The sequence below is a fragment of the Chrysoperla carnea genome, chromosome 3, assembly GCF_905475395.1.
Source record: "Chrysoperla carnea chromosome 3, inChrCarn1.1, whole genome shotgun sequence".
NCBI classification, from domain to species: domain Eukaryota; kingdom Metazoa; phylum Arthropoda; class Insecta; order Neuroptera; family Chrysopidae; genus Chrysoperla; species Chrysoperla carnea.
In genome coordinates this window covers 56246657-56269556 of record NC_058339.1, presented here as the reverse complement: position 1 = coordinate 56269556, position 22900 = coordinate 56246657, and the positions used below count along the sequence as shown (strand labels likewise).

Below are 22900 nucleotides of genomic sequence, written 5' to 3'. Positions count from 1 at the left end.
TGTAGGTCTCTTCTATGTGGTCATAATCGGTTTTGGCTGTAATTATTTTTATGCCATTATTGAAGAATATAATTGTTTATTACATATACATAATACATTGATTTTTTGACGATTGTTTTTTTTTCTTTTTGTAATTATATTCATAGAAACAACATTAAAGTATACGTTTTTTTAAATGATTTGGCTTCTTAGTATATCCAGTCTGTTATTGAGCATATAAATATTTTTTAATTTATTCACGAAACATAATTAATTTCAATAAACTATATACTATAAATTTCTTCTGACATAGAAGCTATATCAATGTCACAAATTTGCCCAGTAATTTTTTAGACATTCAAAAACGCTTACTCAAGATTTAATCACCGACAGGAATTTTTTTATGTTTATTTCCAGAAATACTAAAAGTAGTCCTCCAAACGTTTCTCACTATTTATATCTACAGGAAATGCATTTTTTTGTGGTTATCTTCGTCGGATACAGTTATTGGACGAAAATCGAAGCTATTAAAAACTTAATATATAATATTCTATTAACAGCTACTACTAAATTGAACAGGGCAAACTACTAGGTAAGTATTTGGAGGTGAGATAAAAAATTATCATCAAAAACTGCCGCTGGTAGTTTATAAATTATAATTAACGAATGCTATGCTCGAATGCAGTTTTTCGTTTATGTTTTCCAACCTAATCTCAGTTGAGTTTCTATCAAAGTCGGCTGCAAACGCATTACTTTTCCATTCCTAGCTCCTTTGTCTACCCACTCATTCTACAACACTCAATTTTGATGTATTTTTACTCAAAAGTTGAAACAAGGAAGAAAATGAAGAAAACTTGCTATATCCAAGATAGTGGTCAACGCCTAAATTTTAATTTGTAATAATTTTCCACATTAGCACCTGTGGAAACGGCGAAAAATATTTCTTCCGACAATTAATTCTTGAGAAAAGTAGAAAATGACTGAGCAACTCTTATATATTTATTTTAAAACAACTTGTCTAATTTAATGGCAGAAATAGTTTTTTTACAATTTCAAGAATTTTTATCTACGCCATATTGAAGCACGGTGCACATGTAACAACAAAAATAATTTTTTTTAAACCACCCTCGAAAATGGATTCGTTAAATTACGGATCGCTATCTAAGACATGTGGATTATTCAATTTAAATCACTAGAATAATGTGCACCGAACTAATTTTAATGCAGAAATTTGTTTTAAAATTTACATTGATTCTTATAAAATAAGAAATTAATTATAATTTCCGGTTCAATGTGTATGGTGGTGTGACATTGCCGAAATTGAATAAAATCATATTTTTAAAAGATGGATGAATATTTTCCATCGCAAGTTTTTAATTATTTTGTGACCAATAATTTTTTGACATAATTTCTATAGATTGTAATAAAAAAAATTAGATATTTTCCTTTATTTAACTAACAAATCGTTACACATTGTGGATCTTGTAACGACTTTATTAAAATGTAATTCTATTTTATGTAAACAGCAAAACTTATGGTAAAGCCGTTAAAGATATTCACTTACTTTCTCATCGTTTAAACGTAGGACATTGAGCCATTTCAAGAACGACTAGATCGGAATCGAGAAATAATACGGTTTTGGGTATACACAAGAAACCAGACAGGTCTCACAGTGAATTACAAACCTATTAAAGAAACCAATCTATAACTACCTTGGATGAATTAGTTTCTGTGATAAAAAAAACTCACATTTTATGAATACATATTTTAAAACAACTTCCAATGTTACCAATCAATATGACATTGATTAAATAAACGAAAATATCTATTAAGGAATTATATTTATAATGTGACCTCTCATAAATATACATAATATAGCCACAGGTCTTTGTCTTGAGACATCCTAGTGTTTGTTCGTTCTTAACATTTCTTAAAATGAAATGAACATAATTGTATAATTTATAGGACAAATCGACAAATATGTTTTGTTTTATTTGAAAAGTTTCATACAATTATTCTTAAAATTAACAGATGATGGTAGATGATGATAATCTTTAAAATACAATGAAATTTCGGTTACTCAAATTATTTTTGTCTAATATTCCTAGTTATTGTTGTTCTATCGCGGCGATTCAAATTCATCGAAGTTTCATTGTATTTTACAATAACAGTTTAATTCTAATGGCATATTAAAATCGCTTATATACGTATTCAATATTTAATTTGTTTTATGTAGTTAACGGAATTATTAAAAACTTAATTAATTAAAGGCAGTGTTAAGCAAAATAATAGGAACTTGATCAAAAAGCATGAAAATTTTTAACAAAATATTAAACTTCAAACTAAAAGTGATAATTAATTACGGAAAACATTCATAGAACAAAGCTTTTTTTTAAGAAAAAGTTGTTGAAATTAGTTATTTCCAAGCATATTTATAATTTTTAAAAAAACTTTGAGACTTTCTATATGGCGTTATTCTATGTTTACCAGTGCAACATAATCAGAAATATCTAATCCTCCAATCAATACACTTCAAAATGTATTAGGTATCAATCATGAAACTAACTTTCATTTAATTTAAGGGATTTTAAGTGGCGGTTTAGGGGAAAGAGAATGAGTTTATCTGGCAACACTGAAATAGGTAATTGTCGATTGAGGGCGCAAAGTTTACATATCATACTAAAATTAGAATTATGATCAGTAAATTTATCGAACGCAATTGATAATTCTCGTAGTTTTTGGTTTAGTAACAATCTTAAAAAGTACTTTTTAAAGTTAAATGCCATCAGAAATGTTTATTAAACGCAAAAGCAGTTGAATAACAATTTAATAAATAGTATAAAAAGTTCAAGTAATTTTAAAAAGCTTACTTAAAATATATAAAGTATGTCCCACTTTCGATATTATTTATGAATTTCATGCCATTTTTGTGTTTTGTACTAAATATAATGTCCTGTATTTTGATTTTTGATTTGTGGCAATTAAGAACATTCCATTTAGCGAAAATGACGAAAATTTGATATTTGAATGGTTTGGTAATCGAATCTGCTGATTTTCTTTGAAAATATTTGAAAGCAAAGGTCTACGCTAACGATCTTCAAACCATAGATGATCTGAACCTAAATTTCATTGCCTGCCATTCAAGAAATGTGTCGATATTTTACCGAAAGTTTTGATAATTAAAATGTTGTTTTTAATTATACTCAGTGTCACAAAAAATGAACAGATTACACATAGTATTATATGTAATGAGTGCATTTTTTGTGACACTGAATACATAAGAAAATGACCGGGATATTTTGACTTGTCACACACAGTACAAAACACCAAAATGGCGGTACATTTAAAAATAACATCGAAAATGAAACACCCTATATTTGCAGTTAAAATTTTAATAAACCATTGAGCTAAACTGTTATTTGTTAATTCTTTTAATGGATTATGATGAATTGATGATCATTCATTAAAAAATATATATCTTTCTCTTTTTTACCATATAATCGCTTCCGCATTACTACTCAGTCAATTTTTGTTTTCTTTATTTTTCTTAAAGATTATATTATTTAAGGAAATAATTCCCTTTTTTAAAATGTGAGTATGTTTTAGATTAACTAAACAGAGATCCATTTATGAAATAAAAATATTAAGGCAATTTCATTCGGATAATAAATAATGGGATTTAAAAAAAATATTTCTCATAACAAGCGCTTAACTATTTTCGGTACGGGTGAAATAAATAGTTTAATTTTGAACTTACGTTTACGGGATAATTTGATCATTCAAATCAAACACAATTTTTTTGACTTAAGCTTAGATTCAATCATTCAGAATTTCATCAATCTTCCTCTAGCCAGAATATTATGTTAAGTTGTATTTAACTTAAAGAATTATTTTGTGCGCACCTTAAAAAAGACATCTTTCTTACAGTTTACAAATTCTTAAAAAAATATTTCTTTCTTTTTTCTGATTTGTTTTGCTTAAAAATTATATATCAACATTTAATTTGAAAAAAAAAAATCGAATCACGGTCATTTATTAAAAGAAAGTTTTAAAATAAATTGCCTTTATAATTTTTCAAGTTGAATAATATCACACTGTTTTGTATATAAATATTAGAATAAGAATTAAGAATATTAGTTCATTTCGGCAGCTTATGGTTTTTGTTTATGAGTTTAATCAAATTAATTAAAAATTAAAATTCTCATTTTGACCATTTTTTTTTGTTAGTTTTTGAGTATTTTTCTTCTTTTGTTATTTTTTTTGTAATCTCAATTTTCAGTAAAATATTTTTTTTTACAAAATAAAGTGCTGACTGAACAAAATTTTTTTGTGCCTACAAATTCTATTCTAATCTAAATATCTAAAATTAACTTTTATCAAACGGTGTTTCTTCATTTTGTCATTTTTTTACGGGTGAGTTCTGAAAATTAATAAAAAAATATTATTAGGAAACAAATTATTTAAGATTTTTGGATTAGGACAACATAAAAATATTTCTGGTAAAAAATAATTTACATACCCCGGGCCCGGGTAATAATATGGCGGGGGCCTCTCATACTCTGTAGGCGGGCTATGATATTGTGGTGGGCCCCCGTTCGGAAAATCCTCCCAGTGTCTAAAAAAAATAATTGAATATTTTTTTGTAATAAATTATATAAAAAAATGTCAGTAAAAAATATTATTAACATTTACTTTGGTGCCATATCAGTGTATCGCATATCTCTGCTGCTGCTTGGAGCATCTCCGGCAGAACGTACATTTGCAGCAGAATCACTTGCATAACCTCCTGGATTTTCATAAGTTTCTTGATGGTATGCTGGTCCACGACCACATTTCTTAGTTTTCTTTCTATGTGCACTAAAAATTTTATAGATAGAAATGTTATTTAATAATTATTAAGAACTGGCATCGGGTCTGCTTAAAACATTAGATACAATTAATTTATCGATCGTATCCAAAAGCACTTCAAAATAGGACATTTTCTTTATTTATTATTACTTTTATTTACTACCTTATACAAAGTGCTACTAAATATTTGGATCATATTCGAAGAATACTTAATACTAAAATTAACGAATAGAATTTTCAGTCCCAAAAAATTATTTTCCTTTAGAATCCTTTCATTTAGAATCAAGGTAGTTATAAATGTCAGCATAAGCATAAATTAATCTTGTAAGATATACTTGCTTAACGACAGACCATTTATTGAGAAATTTTAAACAGACGAAATGCATAAAATTTCTCAGTAAGTTTCTCTTTTGCCCATTGTAGACGACTTCCGACATTTCGAGAAAATTATTCGTTTTATAAAAAAAGTATGAAAACTTTAGATTAGCTCTCATATTTTTGTACCAGATTTACTGTAGTAATACAAATTATGCTTAGAATAGTAAAAATTTGATGTTTTGTCATGTTAGAACATTTATTACAACCAAAGCGGTTTTAAAAAATAACTAGCAAGATTTACAAATAAAGTTTGACGAGAAATACAGATAAATGCACAATCTTAATTTTCTTTTAGTTTGGTAGTGTTTTATTTTGAGATTCACTTCTGAAGGATTGTGTATTTTCATTAAAACCACATTCATATACTAGTTTAAAAAAAAAACGCTCTGGATAATAAAAAAAGTCCTTTTTCGATTGTTTTACACTTTATCTTGCGTAATTTCTTCTAAACAAGCCCATTATTATTAAAAACTTACCATAAGGCTTACCTGATTTGAAATACTTTGATAATGTCACAAATTTTCATATTGAAAATGAAAACATGACAAAACAAAACAAAAATTAAAACATAAAAATAGCAATGAGACATTAATACATCAATAACAATAAATTTTTTAATGGGGAAAGAAAGTTGGATTTTTATAAACAAAAATAATTTGAAATAACTACATGCATTTCAAATCATTTTTTGAATAACAAGCACGCAAAACAACTTACGCCAATCATTCTGAACAACTTTAAAAATTATATGAATGCCTTTTCATGCTGTCGCTCGCTCTGGGCGTCAAAAAACCACGCACATAGTTATTTGTCTGAAATCGAAATATATTGTAATTCGGAATTCGGATGACTTAGGAGATAAACCTTAAAAGATAGTTAATATCGCACGTCTATAGTCTTTACTCAATCTGGTCATAGTTGTTGAATAAACGGTTTTATGTGGGTTTGGGTGTGTTGGTGTGAATCTGTTTATGGGTGCAAGAGTTTGTGCAGATGTAAGTACAAATATAGATATGCATAAGTTTGGTATTTACCATTTTGCACTAGCACCGTCATATATGCTAGAGAAGCAAGCTAAGAATGAAAAAAATGAATTTCACATGGATGAGCAGATAGTTGAATTAGATTTCCTGCGTTGTCTATTCTTTTTTCGTTTTTGAAATGCGACGAGATGCCACCTGTGGATTCAATCAATATAAAATTGGAAAATTTTAATCTCAAAACAATAATAGGTTATTATTGCACTTGCAAATTTTGTTTCAAAACTGCTGATATTGCTGATAGAAAAGATGAAAATTAGATATAAACTTCAAAATCAGATTTTCTCCAGAACGTATCTGATATTCTGCAGATCGCTAGATAAACTCTTTGAAATCACACAGTAATGAAAATACAAAATAAAAACTGGTCAAAACTAAATTTAAAAAAAAAAAGAATCGGTAAACATGATTTTCCGAAACTATGTGGGAGTAATTTATTGAGAGCGCTTTGATTTTAAAGCAGCCATGATTCATAATAAGTTAGAAGCGAAAATATTTCAAAACCCATTATATTTCGATAAATAAAGTAATAAAATCGTAGAATAGTTCGAAAAAAGCGATCTCCCAGTAGAACCTGAGATGCCTTGGCTAGTCATTGATTGCAACACGTAGATTATTTATTGGAAAATTGACCACTGCATAGATAAAGATTCGCTTTAAAGATTTGAATATTTCGGTACAAAGTAGACTGTAGAGCATACTATGGCATCTAAATCGAATAACAACTTCTAATCCAACAGGTTGAAATCTGATATATTGTTTTTGAGCCACAATGTCTTCTAAAAAAATTGTTTGGTAAATTTTCGCTATAGTTTTGACTCGTTTCTTTCAGAAATGAAGATTGATAATGCCATTATAGCAAACTCCTCACCAAATCATTAACTATTCGAGATGGTGGTGTCGTTTTGCTTCTGATGCTTTTCTTGTTATCCAAGCATAGATGACATAATTCTGTGTATTTATCTCTAATTTATGTCTACTTTACGGCAATATAATATGGTTAAATTCGCTTTTACACAAACATGTGCGCCCAGAATCACTGAGACAAATAAAATTGAAATTAGAAAATTAGTTACATTCGACAAAAAAAAAAAACTTTCGATTTTAATATTTTTTCCAATACGTAGTATAACTGCAAGACATTAGCGGTAAGGAGGCCGCAAGTTAAAATTTAATTTAACGACTATATCACGTGGACAAATTTGATCCCCAAAACAAGTATCAATCGTCAGCATGAAATGAAATTCTTCATGTAATTTCTTTTAAATTAATCAAAAGCTATAGTTTAATATTATTAGCTTTATTTGAACAATTTTTTATTCAAATGTAGATTACCCAAAAGCCATGATTGTCCCCATAATGTGAATAATGTCTCATAAGTTTAATTAAATCTTAAACTATAGTAGTTAATCTTAAATAATTAAAATGGATTTTAAAATTGGCTACTTACTTGGCTAATGGAATGTTATCTCTGTCAGCATATGCGTCATACATATATTCACTGCAATGATTATATTAATAATGATCAGGACTTACATGAATATACCATAAATTCGATTTTAATCATGCAAAATGAAGATATTATGTAAAATGATCTCTTTTTTTTTTTAAGAAAATGATTTTTATAAAATATAAAGTTGATAATTGAAATTAAAGAAAATTATTATTTGAATGCAATAAGCCGCTATGTATTTTATTGTTAATTATGTATTTTTCATTCAATAATAACTAAAGTAGAAATTATTCGATGTACTTATTAAGAATAATTGTGGATTTTTTAGAATAATCAAATAAAAAGTTTTCGTCAGGAAATATTATTTCTAAAAAAATACTAAATAAAATAAAAAAACATTAAAATATAAACTGGAATGTGAAAACAGTACAAGGTATTTCTAAATCATTAAATGATAATATGAAATCAAGAGAGCCTATTTTTTTTAGTTTTACTACAAAAAGTCATTCTTTTGGACGAGAAAGTAAGGCTACCGTATTCCAAACTTTGAAAAACGACAAAAAAAATATATATGCATCATACAATTTCAAAAATGATGTTTAACACTAACGAGCTAAGTGCTATTTTAAGGAAATTTTTTGACCACCGGTTTTGGGTAGCAAATTATTTAATCCACCATTTAACTTGATTAAACAAATGCTTAGAAGCGTTTTTATCATTTAAACATTCCCTTTGTGGTTGAAAATAAAGAAAAAAGTAGGAATTGTTTATCCTATAGCACAAAGCACTCTCGCGATTTATAATCAAAACGATCAACACGGAAAGTAAAAGCACACTAAAGAAATAGATAAAAAAGCTTTGGTTATTTATGACAAATTGTCGACTTTCCCGTTTGCCCATTATAATTTCTCCTATTAAATTATTTACTCCGGTTTGATAGATATTTAATTTTACACCCGAATTGATTAATTCAAAAAATCCACAATTATTTTGGTTTTTTAATTATAGTAAATGTTTTTAAATGTTATTCAGTTCATGTTAATAAAATATTTTAACCGTTAAATAGTAATTAAAAATTATCTTATTTTGATCTGCATGAAATTTTAAAATTTTTTAATCAAAGAGTCAGGCAGTATAGACGTTTCTGGATGCGAACCGGAAAAATATAAATAATTCAATTGTAATTAATCATTAATATTTGTAAAGAGAGTTTTCATAAATTCATTCATTCTCTCCAGTTTCATAAATATCTTCAGTTATATATCTTTTTAAAAAACACCTACAAATTTTATTAATTTCTATTATTTACAAAAATATGTGTATATATTTGAGAAATTATGTAATTAATTATGAGATATGAATAAGGATAAAATTAATTAGAAAAATAATATTTTTCATTTAAAGAAGATAATAAATAGTAAAATATGAAGAAGATTGGTCGGCAATAATATCTACATTTGAAGAAGATATTTATGCTCCTTCCAGTTCACGAAAAACGTCAGAGTTATCCACTTGATCAAATTGTTTTGTGAGAAAATAGTAATACGAAAAACATTGTTTTTGTTTATCGAATAAATGTAATAAAATTTAAAAATAAAATTAAGTGTACCGTCAGTTCACTTAACCACCGTTGTTTTAAAATTCAACTCATAAATTTTATTAAAATATTACATAAAATTAAAAAACTTAAATATAATACACTACATCGATATAAAATCTCATTAATCGCATTCAAATTTGTTAAGAATATCTGTTTAAAACAAACAAAACTGAAGGGGAGGATTATAGAAGGGGGTAAAACAAATTTTTAAGATTTAGATCTATATTACCAATAAATAAAAGATTAAAAAAGTTTAAATATTTAGAGCATGCAACTAATTTTGAGAAGACATGCTGATTAATTTTTATACTCAACTCTTAACCGGATATCCTTTAAGGTTATTTTTTTTAGTAAATGAAATTTTAATCTATACTATATAGACCTACCAGGAAAAGATAGACACAGAACTACAAGATACAAATGAGATGAAAGACATACAATATTAGAGCAAAAAAAAAAACAATAATACTTACGCTTCAACTAAAGGGCCTGGATATGGATCAGATTTTTGGTATAATGTTGCTAATTTGACAGATAATACTAAAGTTGGTATGAATAATAGTATACACCATCCCAAACTGACCCAAAAAGCGTTCTAAAACAAAATACGAATATTTATTAATAAGTAGCTTTTATCTAGAGCTTCGTTACATATTGATTTTGTGGGAGATTTTTCTAAGTGTAGTAAATCGTCCCTGATAATATTCAGGATCAATTTTTACTAGACAGACATACAAATTACTTTAAAAAGGAAAGAAAAAAATAGTAAGAAACATGAAATATTCTGTACAATATATGTATTGTGGAAAATGAATAAAAAATTTATTTATTTATTTATTTTATAGATTTTATTATCTATCTTTTACTATCTTTCTTCACCTACTGCTCAAGTCAAGGGGGAGTAGAAAGGCGGGGCGTGAAAGTGGGGATGAACAATCGAATATTTTTAAATTTACCCAAGTGAGGCATCAAATAAAAGGGCATGATGTGAGTGTATATTAAAAAACTGTAAGTTATATGAAGTCAGTTCAGCCGAGTAGTTGTGAACTCTTTTATAGGGGATATGAATTGACCACAGTCTTCAAGATATACGTCTTCAAGATATAGGTGAGGGTACTAGGTACTTAACCGATTTGAAAAATTATTTCACGCATAGAAAGCTTATTAGCAGCGAATCACATGGGCTGTTTTCAAAAAAATTAGGGCTCCGCACCAAAATAATAAAATCGACGAAATTGTGAACAAAAGGAAGATAAGTGACAGCATATGAAGTGAAGGCACAATATAATACAATAATCTTTGTATTAATAATTGAAGTTGCCCAGCGAAGCATGTAGTTCAAAGCTAGTTTTTAATAAAGGTTAATTTCAACGTTATATTATTGTGCTTTTAATATTTTTCGGCGTAGTTTAGGCTAGTTTTTGACTTGGTGCGGCAAAACTAACTTTTGGGTACGAATAATATCGGATTAACAATACATAAAACAAAGTCTTAATTGTTATATTAACATGATTATTACTTACAAGTGGTTGTACTATTTTACTACATGCAGCTACGACGGTAGCATTGTAAGCATTACTGATTGGACCACATTGTCCAACATTATGTTCTAGTTCATAAGCTACATGACGTAGATAATGTTTGATACGACCTTCTAAATTTGTTGCAAATTCTTCAGCGATCTAAAATACACACAATAATAAATTAAATTAGATAAGACAATTTCAAAATTAGATATATCATTTACCTCGGCAACATCTTTTGTTCCATTTGTTTGTAGATATTCTTGTGCTTCTTCTACTTCCTTTAATAAGTAATTAACCGCTTCGTTAAATGATGAATGATTAAATTTCAAACCTTCTTCTAGACGTACAGCAGTTTCCTGTTAAAAAAAGTGTAATAAATTAATTATTTCACTTAAGAGATTCAAATGTCATGGAAGCGTTATAACAACAGTCTTGATATTACATATAGTCTAAATAATTAGTCAAAGATCGCTAAAAAATTGTCTTCTCATAAAATCACGGCACTATTCACAGCTTTTCCTGGTGTGATAAGAATAAATACTTTACTTAATTTTGAACTTACTTTTAAATCTTCTGCACTTTGCACCATTGGTACAACTAATGTGTTTTGGAATGTTTCTAAATATAATGCATTGCGTTGTAAAGATAATTTAATTTGTTGCAGATCTTGTTTATCACCAATTTTATTTGCAGTATCCGTTAATTTATGTGAAAGATCGGTTAGACTGATTGAAGTTATATTATCACGTAACTAAATCAAATAAAAAATAAAATTAATTCTATTGTTAAAAGTAATTTAAAATTTTTATTTGTTACTTACAATTTCGGTAAAACGATCGAATTTAATATCACCAATGCCTGAATCTGCTAATTTTTGTAATTTTCCTTTTGCTTCTTTTGTTAAAATTGTTATTCCATGATCCATAGTAATTTTATCTTTTAAAATTCCAATTTTTTTACTAATTTCATATTTATCTAAATATGATTCTAATTCCTTCAAGTTAAATTTTTGTTCTAAAGCTAAAACCTAAAATAAAACAAATATTTAATTTAATGAGCCTTAAAGTCTGGATTTTATTCTTAAATCAAGCAAATATTAGAACTTATTTTTTCTTAACACCGATTTAGTTTTGAATTCGACCTTGAGAAATATTTTTTTAAAAGAATATATTTTCGACTTTCGAAGATATGTACCGCAAGTGCAAAGGGTTTACACCTTTTAGTCGGTTATATTATAAATTTTCTTTGCGAGAAATGCACTTCAAGTTTTCAATTGTGTCTATTACGTAACTTAAGTCTGGTAATTAATTTCGAGAACAGCGTTGTCAGATAATCAAGCTAACCGTAGGTTCATCTAATTAATGTATTTATTTATGATTTATAAATTAATTCTAAGGAATTATCTTTGAATAATTACATTTAAAATTTTCAACAATTAACACATGGGATTTTTTTTTAATTTTCTATAAAATAGTAGATTTAAAAAAAAAACTTTTACATCAGATTTCATTATTATAGTTTTTTAAGAATAATAAAATAAATAACAATTTATTAAATATCAAATAAATAAAAATAATAAAATAATTTTTCTGATGTAATTGTTTAAATCATCGCGCTTAAAAAAATGACAACGCTGAAAAAAAAAAAAATTGTGGCACATCGCCACGACGTGACCGATTTTGTGCGGAAATTTTACGCGATGGGTTAACTATTTGTCATAAAAAAGAATTCATATTAAACATACTTTATAAACACTTTTATTTCGATGACATGAATCAATCACTTGACTAAGTTCCAAATTTAACCCGGTTGCTTTATCTAATCCAATAAATTGATCAATTAAAGACCACAATTCAGTTGATGATGGAGCTGTTGGTTGTTTCATTGGTTCACATACACCTTTTTCAGTAACAATTCCAATTAACATTGTTGCTATACAAACAGCCATTAATGCGGATGAGAATAGAAAGATTATAGCTACGCCACTGAAAAAGAAAACATAATTATATAAATAAAAGTGTACCTCTGTTTTTCCGATGTTCGTTCATCACTCGAAAACTACTAAGCAATTGTTTATGGTATAATCATTAATCATTATTTTAAACTGTAATTAATGATAACAAATACGGAGACTGTCCTGGGCAGAGGTGCAACAAGACACTATACCTCAATAGCCAGAGAAAAAAAAGTAGGTTCGTAATGCAATTTTCTACAGAAAGGATTTTCTTGTTGGAATATGTTCAGGGATATCCATCGAATGTAAACCTAAATTGGCGGGACGGGATGGGAGGTGTCGTGAGCTTTAGCCGCCATCTTGGAAAACACTTTTATCAAATATCTCGTAAACCGTGCATCGTACGACAAAAATAGTAGGGATAATTTTCGTAGACAATAACATATTCTATAACTTTTATTTAAGACTTTTTTCTGATAATGCATAATTCTGTATTTTTCAATATGGTTATTGAATAAAAGTTAAATATTGAATAGGGGTTAAAACTCGTCCCACTCCGTCCCCCCAACTTTAATTTACATTGAAGGGAAATCACCTGAAATATTTGAACAAAAAAATACCTTCTGTAGAAAATAAGTACCCGGTTATTGGCCTACCTGTATACAGAGTGCAAAGACTATTTACAGTAGATAATTTGCAGTAACAACAGATACATGACCGGATAAAAGAGATTTATTTCCGATGCTTCAAAAATGCTATTAAATCGAGATGAAAAATCGAACACACTTATTTTTATGTACTAAAATACACATTTTCTAGGATGAGAAAAAAAATCAAGACCATTTCGAGGTATTCCAGGACCAAATTAAAAATCAAGGACATTTCCAGGTTTTCAAGGACCGCTAGACATCCTGTCTGAGGAATAGTGTTTTTGTAATATTGTTTTAGTAATAAAAATTGTATTATTCAAAATGTTACACGCCTAATCTACTTTAAAACAATAGACAATTTATCAAAAATACACGAACAACTTGTCATACATACGATAACAAAGAAAATAATATGCAATTCTAATGTCAAATCGTGGTATGTAATGAGTAAGTTATAAACCGCAATTCAACATGAACATTTTTAAGTTTTTAAACTGTTGTTCTCCATCTGAATTTAATTTTACGTCTAAGTTTCTTTTTACACAAATCGCTCTATCTCTCGATTTTGACAAAACATTTAAACTTGAATCTCGAATGCGATAACATTAATAGGATTATTTAATTAAAAAGTCTATAATATAGAAAATATTTCTTTAGAAAACTTACAGCATTAAAAATTTACTGCCAGATCCTTTATTGCAACAATCATCACCGTATCCATCTGGTCGTTTTCCACAGATTCCACATAGAAGACCACATGAAGCACACAAGGCTACAATTAATAGTAAAGTACTGATGGCAAGACCACCATACCAACGATAAATTGAGTATTGAGCTAAATACAAATCAGCTTGATCAATTGGTTTTTTACTATGTTGGCCAATTGCATCGGATGCTTGAGTTAACATATTTGTTAAATTCTTTGCATTTGATTTAATAGCATCACCTAAAAAAATCATATTGATATTTAGTTAAAAGTAATTATAAAATTTTCCAATTGGTCTGGTTACTCGTTAACAGTCTAGCCTTATTATGAAAGTGCGCCGTTCAACTAGCGGTCTGAATGATATTCCTTCATAGCGTCTAATACAACATTTAATGAGCTGGCTGGCTGATGCTTAGACCATTCATACAATAGATTGACCATTTGACAAAAAAAGATGAAATATCTGACATTAGGAATTGTTTATTTACTTAATTTAAAATATAACAAAAAAATATAACAAAAAACTGAATAACAAAATACGCATGTAGGTTATTAAAAAATTATTTGCTAACGCAAGTTAAACTTCCATCGCATTTCGATCCACAAAAAACCTTGTTTTTAAAACAAGCACATCTATTACTGCGACACCTTTTGGAATCCATGGACACCAAAAGTGACTGATTTGCTACAGTATTTGTCATGTCTATACCATATCATATATATACTACAGTATATATCATATCTATCTATCATGAGTTCTGCAACTCTTGCCGTGAAAGCCAGATTTTATTAGTACCATACTTAGTTCCAACTTTTTGTCACTAAACTCTTCCATTGTATTTTTTGGCGTCAACGAAATCAAACTGTGAGAAACACTAATAATATTGTTGTTTAGCCACGCCATATTGACAGTGTGTGGGTTTCAGCGCCAGATAGCAAGAAGTGGAACTAATTTTAAATGACTAGGCTAAGCATCTAGTCAAACGTTATCGATTCAAGTCATTTATGTAGTTGTTTGATTTAATGGCTGAATATCATTCAGGCCGATAGTTGAACGGCATTTATTAAAAAAGCTAGGCTCTTAATTTAACGACAAATTAAGCTAGTTTGCTGCGACATACATATTTCTTCATAGTAGGCATTGATGCAAAGAAAGTTAATAATAAAATTTTATTACCTGCCCCTGCAATCGCTTCTTTTACAACCGGAATACTATCATCCACAGCCTTTTGAATTTGTTTTTGAATATCGTCGAATGCCTTTTTGCCTTTTTGAACTTCTTCTACAATATTACTATCCAATAGTTCGGTGATATTCTTTAATGATTCACTTACATCTGGTAACTAAAATACATAAATGCATGTTAATTTAAGAACTAAAATTTAAGTAAACAGTGACAGTTATCTCCTAAACTTACCCTCGGGAAATACCTATCAAGGTACTGCATGTAATTAATAATAAATATTTAGCAATTATTTTGAACTTAAATCTTATAATTAACAATAAAATATTGCGTTAATGTCTAACAAACTATCGTGAGTATAGATAAGATTTGTTCGAGAATCACGAAAGTATATCTCATATATTATTTTAGAAAAAAAAACTTATAATTTAATTTATAAATTTTTTTCAAAATTTGAATCATTCGTACTAAGCCGGGATTACTTCAATCGTTGGATATTAACGCATAACGCAATATTTTGTTTTTTAACAAATAAACTAAAATTCTTATACTTACATTACTAAAATCTACAGTTGTATCTAATTTTCCAATATCATTTAAACCTTTAAATTCTTTGCATTCACGAACTCCAGCAGTTTGACAATCAGTTAATTCACGTAATAATTCTGCTTTTACGTGACGCAAACCTATAAAAAAAGAGTAATTTTTTAGTCAAAATCAACATTTTTATCAAAAAACTAGGATTTTTGATTTAGTTAATTCATCGATGTTTACAAAAAAAAAAAATTAGAATCTAATATCGCTGACTAATTAGTAACGCCATTGTAGGAATCTATTGATAAATTAAATGCTAATTTTGAATGGTTTATTGTTGTAAAAAATATAATTATTATTAACAAATCACACAAGTATGTAAAAGATTCAATTGGAGCAGTAACGAATTGTAACTTCTTTTGTCCTTCATTCATGTCAAAAAAAAAAAAATGTGCCGACTCCTATTAAAATTAAAAATGTTTTATTTATATACGCAGTGGAAGCCCAGGATGGTTAAAATAAAAATGTCCAAACGAAGTTTCGGATTCGGCTCAGTCGAAACTTGAAAACACATGAAAGTTACGACATCTGACGAATTATACAGGGTGTATTTTTAAGTTGATATATGCTTAAAACTCGATCAATAAATTTAATCGAGGAAAATGCTTCAAACGAAAAATGTAAGTTTCAAAGGCACACATCTTATACCGGCATCGAATTCAATCTAAGTTTTCAGGTTCAATTAAAACCTCACTCCAGTTCATAACTGACAAACGAAACATTTTTTTGTAAACCGAATAGCTTAGACAGTAATTGATAGCAAAAATTTAGCTTTTTGTGCGTTTGTTCATTCAATTTGAACAAAAATGGTATTTATAGAAAAACAAACCACTCTTATTGGATTTATTGTAAAAATTTTTTCGAAGAGTGCCTAGGTTTCGCAGAAACAATCATACAAAATAACAATTTTGATACGAAAAAACAATTTTTAGTAAAACTTTTCAATCTGTTTTTGTCTTGACTGTATGGTTTGCGGAAAAATCAGTCATTGTTAAACATATTTTGCAAACTAGATTCTTTTCGGATTCATCTTTACAGCTTTCCTTCTATACCTAAGCTAAGTGCGATTTAAAAATGGCTTAGTGACACGGAATTCTAAATAAAATATGAATAATGGAATTTTGAAATAATGAAATTTAATAAGTCCATTGTTTATCGCTATAAATTAATATAATTTGTGGGTTTTGTATAACAGTTTTTTTTTTTTTTTTTTAATTAAAAAATAAAATGAATAAAAATCAATGGATCGATTAACCACTCAACTGTGAAATGAAAATAGAAATGTGTTACAAATTATTATATAAAAGAACAACTGAAAATTTGTACTGAAATGTGGAAGAGAATGTGACATTTGATGCAATCTTTAATGAATAGATAATAGAATTATTTATTAGAAAAAATGGTTGATTGTTATTTTTATTCTACTAATGGCATTCAATTTATAAATAATTGAATTAAATGCATATTTAATAAAGTGATTATTATATAATGTGCATACTATTTAATATTACATTTTTTTTCAGCTCCGATAACTTCCACACAGTCCGTCCGTCGCCTAATAATGTGTTTAGTAGCTTAAAACGAAATTTTTCAAGGAAATTGGGTAATCAATTTTTTTATCGAATTTTTACTCTCGTGAAAATTAGAGAAACAATTTTTAAATTTTTTTTAACGATTTTCCTAAAGGGAATTAATTCCTGGGGGAAAATGTAAAAACATGCAAAATGTTTTCGTTTTTAATTTAATGAAAATTATTTAATATAATTTGGAACCAAAAACTGAAATCGAATCAATATTATTAGATAAAGTTATCTACTTTAAGATATGACGTTTTCAGTTCATTAGCTTTAAATTTGAGCCGTGTAAAGCTGTTATATACCCCGAGAAGCATAGTTCGGGACGGATTTTAGCCAGTGATCGAGGGCGTGCACAGCTTTTGATTCAAGGGGAAGCAAAACAAGAATTATCGGTTCAGAGGATGTCAAATGAGAAATGTTTGGTCCAAAAATTGCATACATTCTACGGTATTTTGGCATAAACAAATACTCAGCCAACTTTAGCTGATAAAGTCTCCATACATGTTATTTGCTTCTGCAGAAACCTGCAGGACGTTAAGTTTAGAATGTTTGGGTCCGAAACCCTAGATCCATCAATCCTGGGAGAAATCTCCGCGGAGAAGCTGTGGGCTTTTTACGTGGAGTCTACTCTCGACAGAATCCTGTAGCTACATCTACTTAAAATAGCATCTCTTACTCGGAGATGTTTTGCCTTCGAATGACATGTTGTTATAAAGAAGGACACAGAAAATCCCTGGTTTTAAGTGCTGGGTCCCTCTTATGTATTATTATTATTATTATTCGGCAAACTTAATCAATAGTAAATTCAGGAGCCCTAGGGAGAACTCATGGGATTTCTCATCAGTGCTATCCGTAACATATTTTTCTTCACGTTCGAATTAGTCTTTTTATTGGATTTTTAAGAAAACAACCTTGACGTACAATTACGTAAATTGGATTAATTTGAGAGTATTGTGTTTATTTCAAAATATAACTTTAAATAAACAGACTGACTATCCTGTGTGTATGATTGAATTGGTTGAATAGAAGTGAATTGACAATTTCAATTTCTAATAAGTCTCGGATTCATTTTAATTTGAAATTGAGTTCTCAAATCAAAAGTGATGAGTATAGTGGCGTATAGGTTTTCACCTCTGAATTATCACCATCAGGTAGGTATAAATACAATATCCAAAAAGGACACGTATTTATTAAAAATGTTCTTTAAATTTTCTTCTTCAGTTTTTCTTTACTAAATATGTCAATTTTATCTACTGATTAATTGATGAGTATTTAGTTAGAAACTATCAAATAGAACTGACTTGACATCTAATTCAATTGCGTGGCATGACTAAATACTTTCACTTTTATTTGTTACAATTTGATTATATAATAATACACACCGACATTTATTATTATCGGTGTTCAAAGATACAATCTGTACAATTATAAATAATTATTTAATATTAATTAAAAATACCTACAATAAGAAAAAAATGATCTAATTTAATAATAATTGTCACGTAACATCATCTAATAATCGCAAACAAAATAGAAATCGTGAGAAAATAAGAAAAAAAACTGTGTTAATTCTACTTACCATCATTCAATCGTGATGCATTTGTTCTTAAATCAGTTGTCTCTGTTTTCATTTTCCTTAAATCTCGACTAACATCTGGCAAATCATGAACGATACCTGCTAGTTGACTTAAGGCGACAGCATTTGAATATTCCTTTAATTTCTCCGAAACAATTGCTCCACTTGCTAAAAAAATATTAAGTTTAATAGTTTTGTATTGTCATTTAGAACTAAGCTTGAGTGCAAAAATTCAGTTAGTTCATTCGGAAACTTCTAGCCTATGAAAATTTTTACATTTTTATAGACAGAGAAAAGGTAGAAAAATTTGAATTAAAACCAGTCGATGGGAAAGGTTTAAGAACCAAAAATTATAAAAAGCATGTCCATTTTATGGTTAGATTTTCATAGTCTAAGATCTTAGTTGGTAAGTTTCTTTGACATTAAATTTTAGCTCTGTAGAGGCGCCATTTCGAAAACCATGAAGCATATACGTTTGTATCTAAAGGCTAACGGCTAACTTCTTTTCGAGCTAAAATTACTTTGGAAGAAAATTTTTTAAGGGATTCAAAGAAAATCATTTATTAAGGTAATTTTGATAAAAAAAATTGCGAAAATTAGATTCCAGGGCTAGATATTATTGTGACCTCGCCAATAATTTTTTGAGCGGAATAGAGACTCGTTGAATGAAATAAAAAAGTTGGGTTTTGAGTGACTCCTTATGACGGCACCCGGACCAAAAGGTAATAATAATAAAAATGAATTTACTTACTGTCTAGTATATCAATCAAATTTTGTTCGAGCTCTTGGAAATTTGTATCCAACAATGTTTCTAATTGCAATTGTGTGAAGGATATATAACCACGTGTATCTTTTATTGATGTACGAACAGAATTTGGCAATTCATCTGTTCCATTTTGCATGTACGTATTTGTGACAAATGCAGAAACAACACCAAATCTAAAAACAAAAATACTTTTTTAAGTGACACTCATAAAGTGGTTTTACTTCCCACTGTTTTTGTTTTTTGTTTTTTTTTTGTGGGGTGTAAGAATATCTTTCATCTGATCGATCTCAAAGTTTGTATACGTAATTTTCTCAAATTAGTACAAACTTGGGAAAGAAGTGGGATTAGTACAGGATGGGTTATATTAATTAATATTGGCTAATAGCATGTTTTATATTTAACCAATCAAAAAATAGCTTAAACAAAAACTGTAGAATTTAATGGGAAACATCATGATCTGACATTAGATTGAACCTAGTTTATCGGGTTGCTTTAATAGCCAATTTATATTCTAAACGGTAAGATTTAGAATAACACTTTAGATTAGAAAGTTGATTCTCATAAAAAAACTAACAATTTTTGTTTAAAATATTTTTTCGAAAAACGTTAGCTTTCGGAAGAAATGTGACTTAAAAATATGCCATTATTGCATTTAATCGAAAGAAAACACCAACACCCTTAAAGTTTATCGATAATTGTAGGTTAAAGTAATGGACACAGGCGAATGCCCTCTGTTGACAACTTAGGCTAAAGAATTTTTCCGTAGCTAGCGTGTTTTCTATAATAACATATTTTTAAATAGTATTCCCTCCGAAAGCTAAGGTTTTTCGAGAAAATGTTTTAGGCAAAAATTGTTAGTTTTTTTATGCGAATCAGCTTTGTAATTTAAAGTGTTATCCTATTTCTTGGTCCACCCTGTATAATACAAAAATTGATCTAGAAAATTGGGGCAACAATCGAATTTTATTTTGAAATACCCTAAAGTTTCTTTTTATTATCTTTGATTTGATAATATTTATATAAATTTTAAATTAATAATATAATATTTTGTATACTTCATTGACTCCTAAAGAAAACCGTCGGAAACAATTTCTTTAAGAAATTTTCAGTATTCGTGCGTCACTACAAATAAATAGTTCCCTTTCTTATCCATGTTCGATCACATATTAAAAATACTGTGTAAACAAATAAATAAATCAAACACTTACAGCATTAATGTTGTGATACAAATCAATAACATTGATAACAACACTTTCTTGCACATATCATGTTTTTTATCAAATGGTTGCGAACGTGCTCCACATCTGCCACAGCAACGGCAACAACAAAAGAATAATGCCGCAAATGGCATGATAGCAATAAATATAATTGCAACGCAACATATCGCTAATATGCCACCATAATGTTTTAAAAGTGTTAACCATTCGGACATTAAATCACCTGCTGGCTTTATCATGCCAGCTTTATCATCGTATATAAGGAAACCTGTAAACAACAAAAAATAACCATCGTTAATAATTTATAATATAGGTAAGCTTAAAATTTATTTATAGCGGTACATATATATTTCTGGTAATTGGAGATAAACGATAAACGAGGCATTCTATTTACTATATGGGATTTTTCGTAATGACTACATTCGGACAGCAAAGTGATATACAATGTGTCTCAATTTGAGTGTCACTACCCTCTTATTTATAACAGACAACGATTTAAATATTTTCACAAGTCTTTACACTGAGAAAAATTTATGAAATCGTGACAGCTCCGCACGGAATTGACAAATTCGAAGTTGAGTCAATAGAATTATGATTCATACAAGTCTGTCAGAATCAAAGTAATAAGTTAATCCTAAGTTACCTTCGTTTAGGTAATGACGTGACCATAGACATAGAAAATGGAATTCATTCTCGATCTAGCTGTCAAATGAGTTTTAAAAAATAGGGGCCCCGTGATCCTTATGCCCCCATGGCCTCCAAAATGTTAAAAAGCCCGCTTAGATATTTTGCAATTCGATGTATCATTCGAAGGAGCTAGACTTTGTATAAGGATAGAGTTTATTTGCAAGAAGATAAGAAATTTTAACTTTCAAACTCAATGCCGTGTCCAAATAAAGCTTGTAACCATTAATGAATTTTTACATCAGGAAGATGTTATGTTAACTTAAAACATCGATTTACCTAAAATATTACTTGTTATCGTTTAACGGAAATAAACTTTCCATGGAAGTATAAAAAGCCGTGTACATATATGGAGGCGGTTCATTACTTTTTTCTATTAAATTAATTACTAAATTAACTTATGTACTTGTAAAATAATAAATTAAGAAATGTTAAACATACATCACACATATTTATACACACAAATTACATAAAAATGTTCTTTGTTTCAACTATGTAATTCATTAAATAATTATTTACGTGACTGATGCCATTATATTTTAATGTTTAAAATATAAAAAACTCGCGAGCAGCAGAGTTCCATCACTAAAGTCATATTTCCCTTTCGTTTATGCACTCTAAAAAAAGACGTAGGTCGCTTCAAGGAGTTTACGTTGTTAAAATGCACCTCCTTAACATCAACTGAGAAATATTTAACCCTCTTAGTTTGGTGAGTTAGTAGAGTTACGCAAAAATTGCGAAAAACATGATTCGAAAAAAATAAAGTTGGCAATCTAAAAAGCACCTCTTTGACACTTAGCTTAGCTCAAATTAGAGAGACTGTGAGAGATCGCAGAGCCTAGAAAAGCGCAAAAATGTTTGATATTTCGTCATAAAAAACACGAAAGGAAAACCTGGATACATTGACACTCTACACCCTAAGAAAGCACTTTCTTTATACTTACTTAAGTAAAAACAATTATTTCCTATTCGTTTTTACCTCAACGTTTCCACATTCTCGTTCCGTACACTTTACAAGATTATTCAAATACACTCCTGCAGTGGTTTCTTGAACCGTTTCTCTTGTTAACGCGGCATCATTGTTGCCGGGTAGCTAATACCCCAATACTTGACCTCTTAGAAGTTATTAGATTTCTATTTTTTGTCGTTGCGGCGTCACTGGAGTTTAC

The 22900-nt window shown here is 28.6% G+C and overlaps 1 protein-coding gene across 1 annotated transcript in view; it reads right to left on the bottom strand.

Moving 5' to 3' along the window:
* Positions 1–4097: 4097 nt before the first annotated feature.
* LOC123296127 (prominin-like protein) overlaps positions 4098–22900 on the bottom strand; it is a 71788-nt gene continuing 52985 nt past the window's right edge. The window contains exons 2-19 of the mRNA XM_044877588.1: positions 21039–21315; positions 19816–20003; positions 19068–19232; positions 15873–16003; positions 15552–15575; positions 15312–15477; positions 14095–14374; positions 12569–12809; positions 11807–11851; positions 11645–11764; positions 11387–11575; positions 11046–11180; positions 10822–10980; positions 9772–9893; positions 7696–7746; positions 4672–4836; positions 4499–4594; positions 4098–4399 (exon numbers count right to left, since the gene is read on the bottom strand). Of these exons, the coding sequence (XP_044733523.1) occupies positions 4387–4399; positions 4499–4594; positions 4672–4836; positions 7696–7746; positions 9772–9893; positions 10822–10980; positions 11046–11180; positions 11387–11575; positions 11645–11764; positions 11807–11851; positions 12569–12809; positions 14095–14374; positions 15312–15477; positions 15552–15575; positions 15873–16003; positions 19068–19232; positions 19816–20003; positions 21039–21315 (2567 nt within the window). The 3' untranslated portion in view covers positions 4098–4386. The remainder of the gene's footprint in view (positions 4400–4498; positions 4595–4671; positions 4837–7695; positions 7747–9771; positions 9894–10821; positions 10981–11045; positions 11181–11386; positions 11576–11644; positions 11765–11806; positions 11852–12568; positions 12810–14094; positions 14375–15311; positions 15478–15551; positions 15576–15872; positions 16004–19067; positions 19233–19815; positions 20004–21038; positions 21316–22900) is intronic.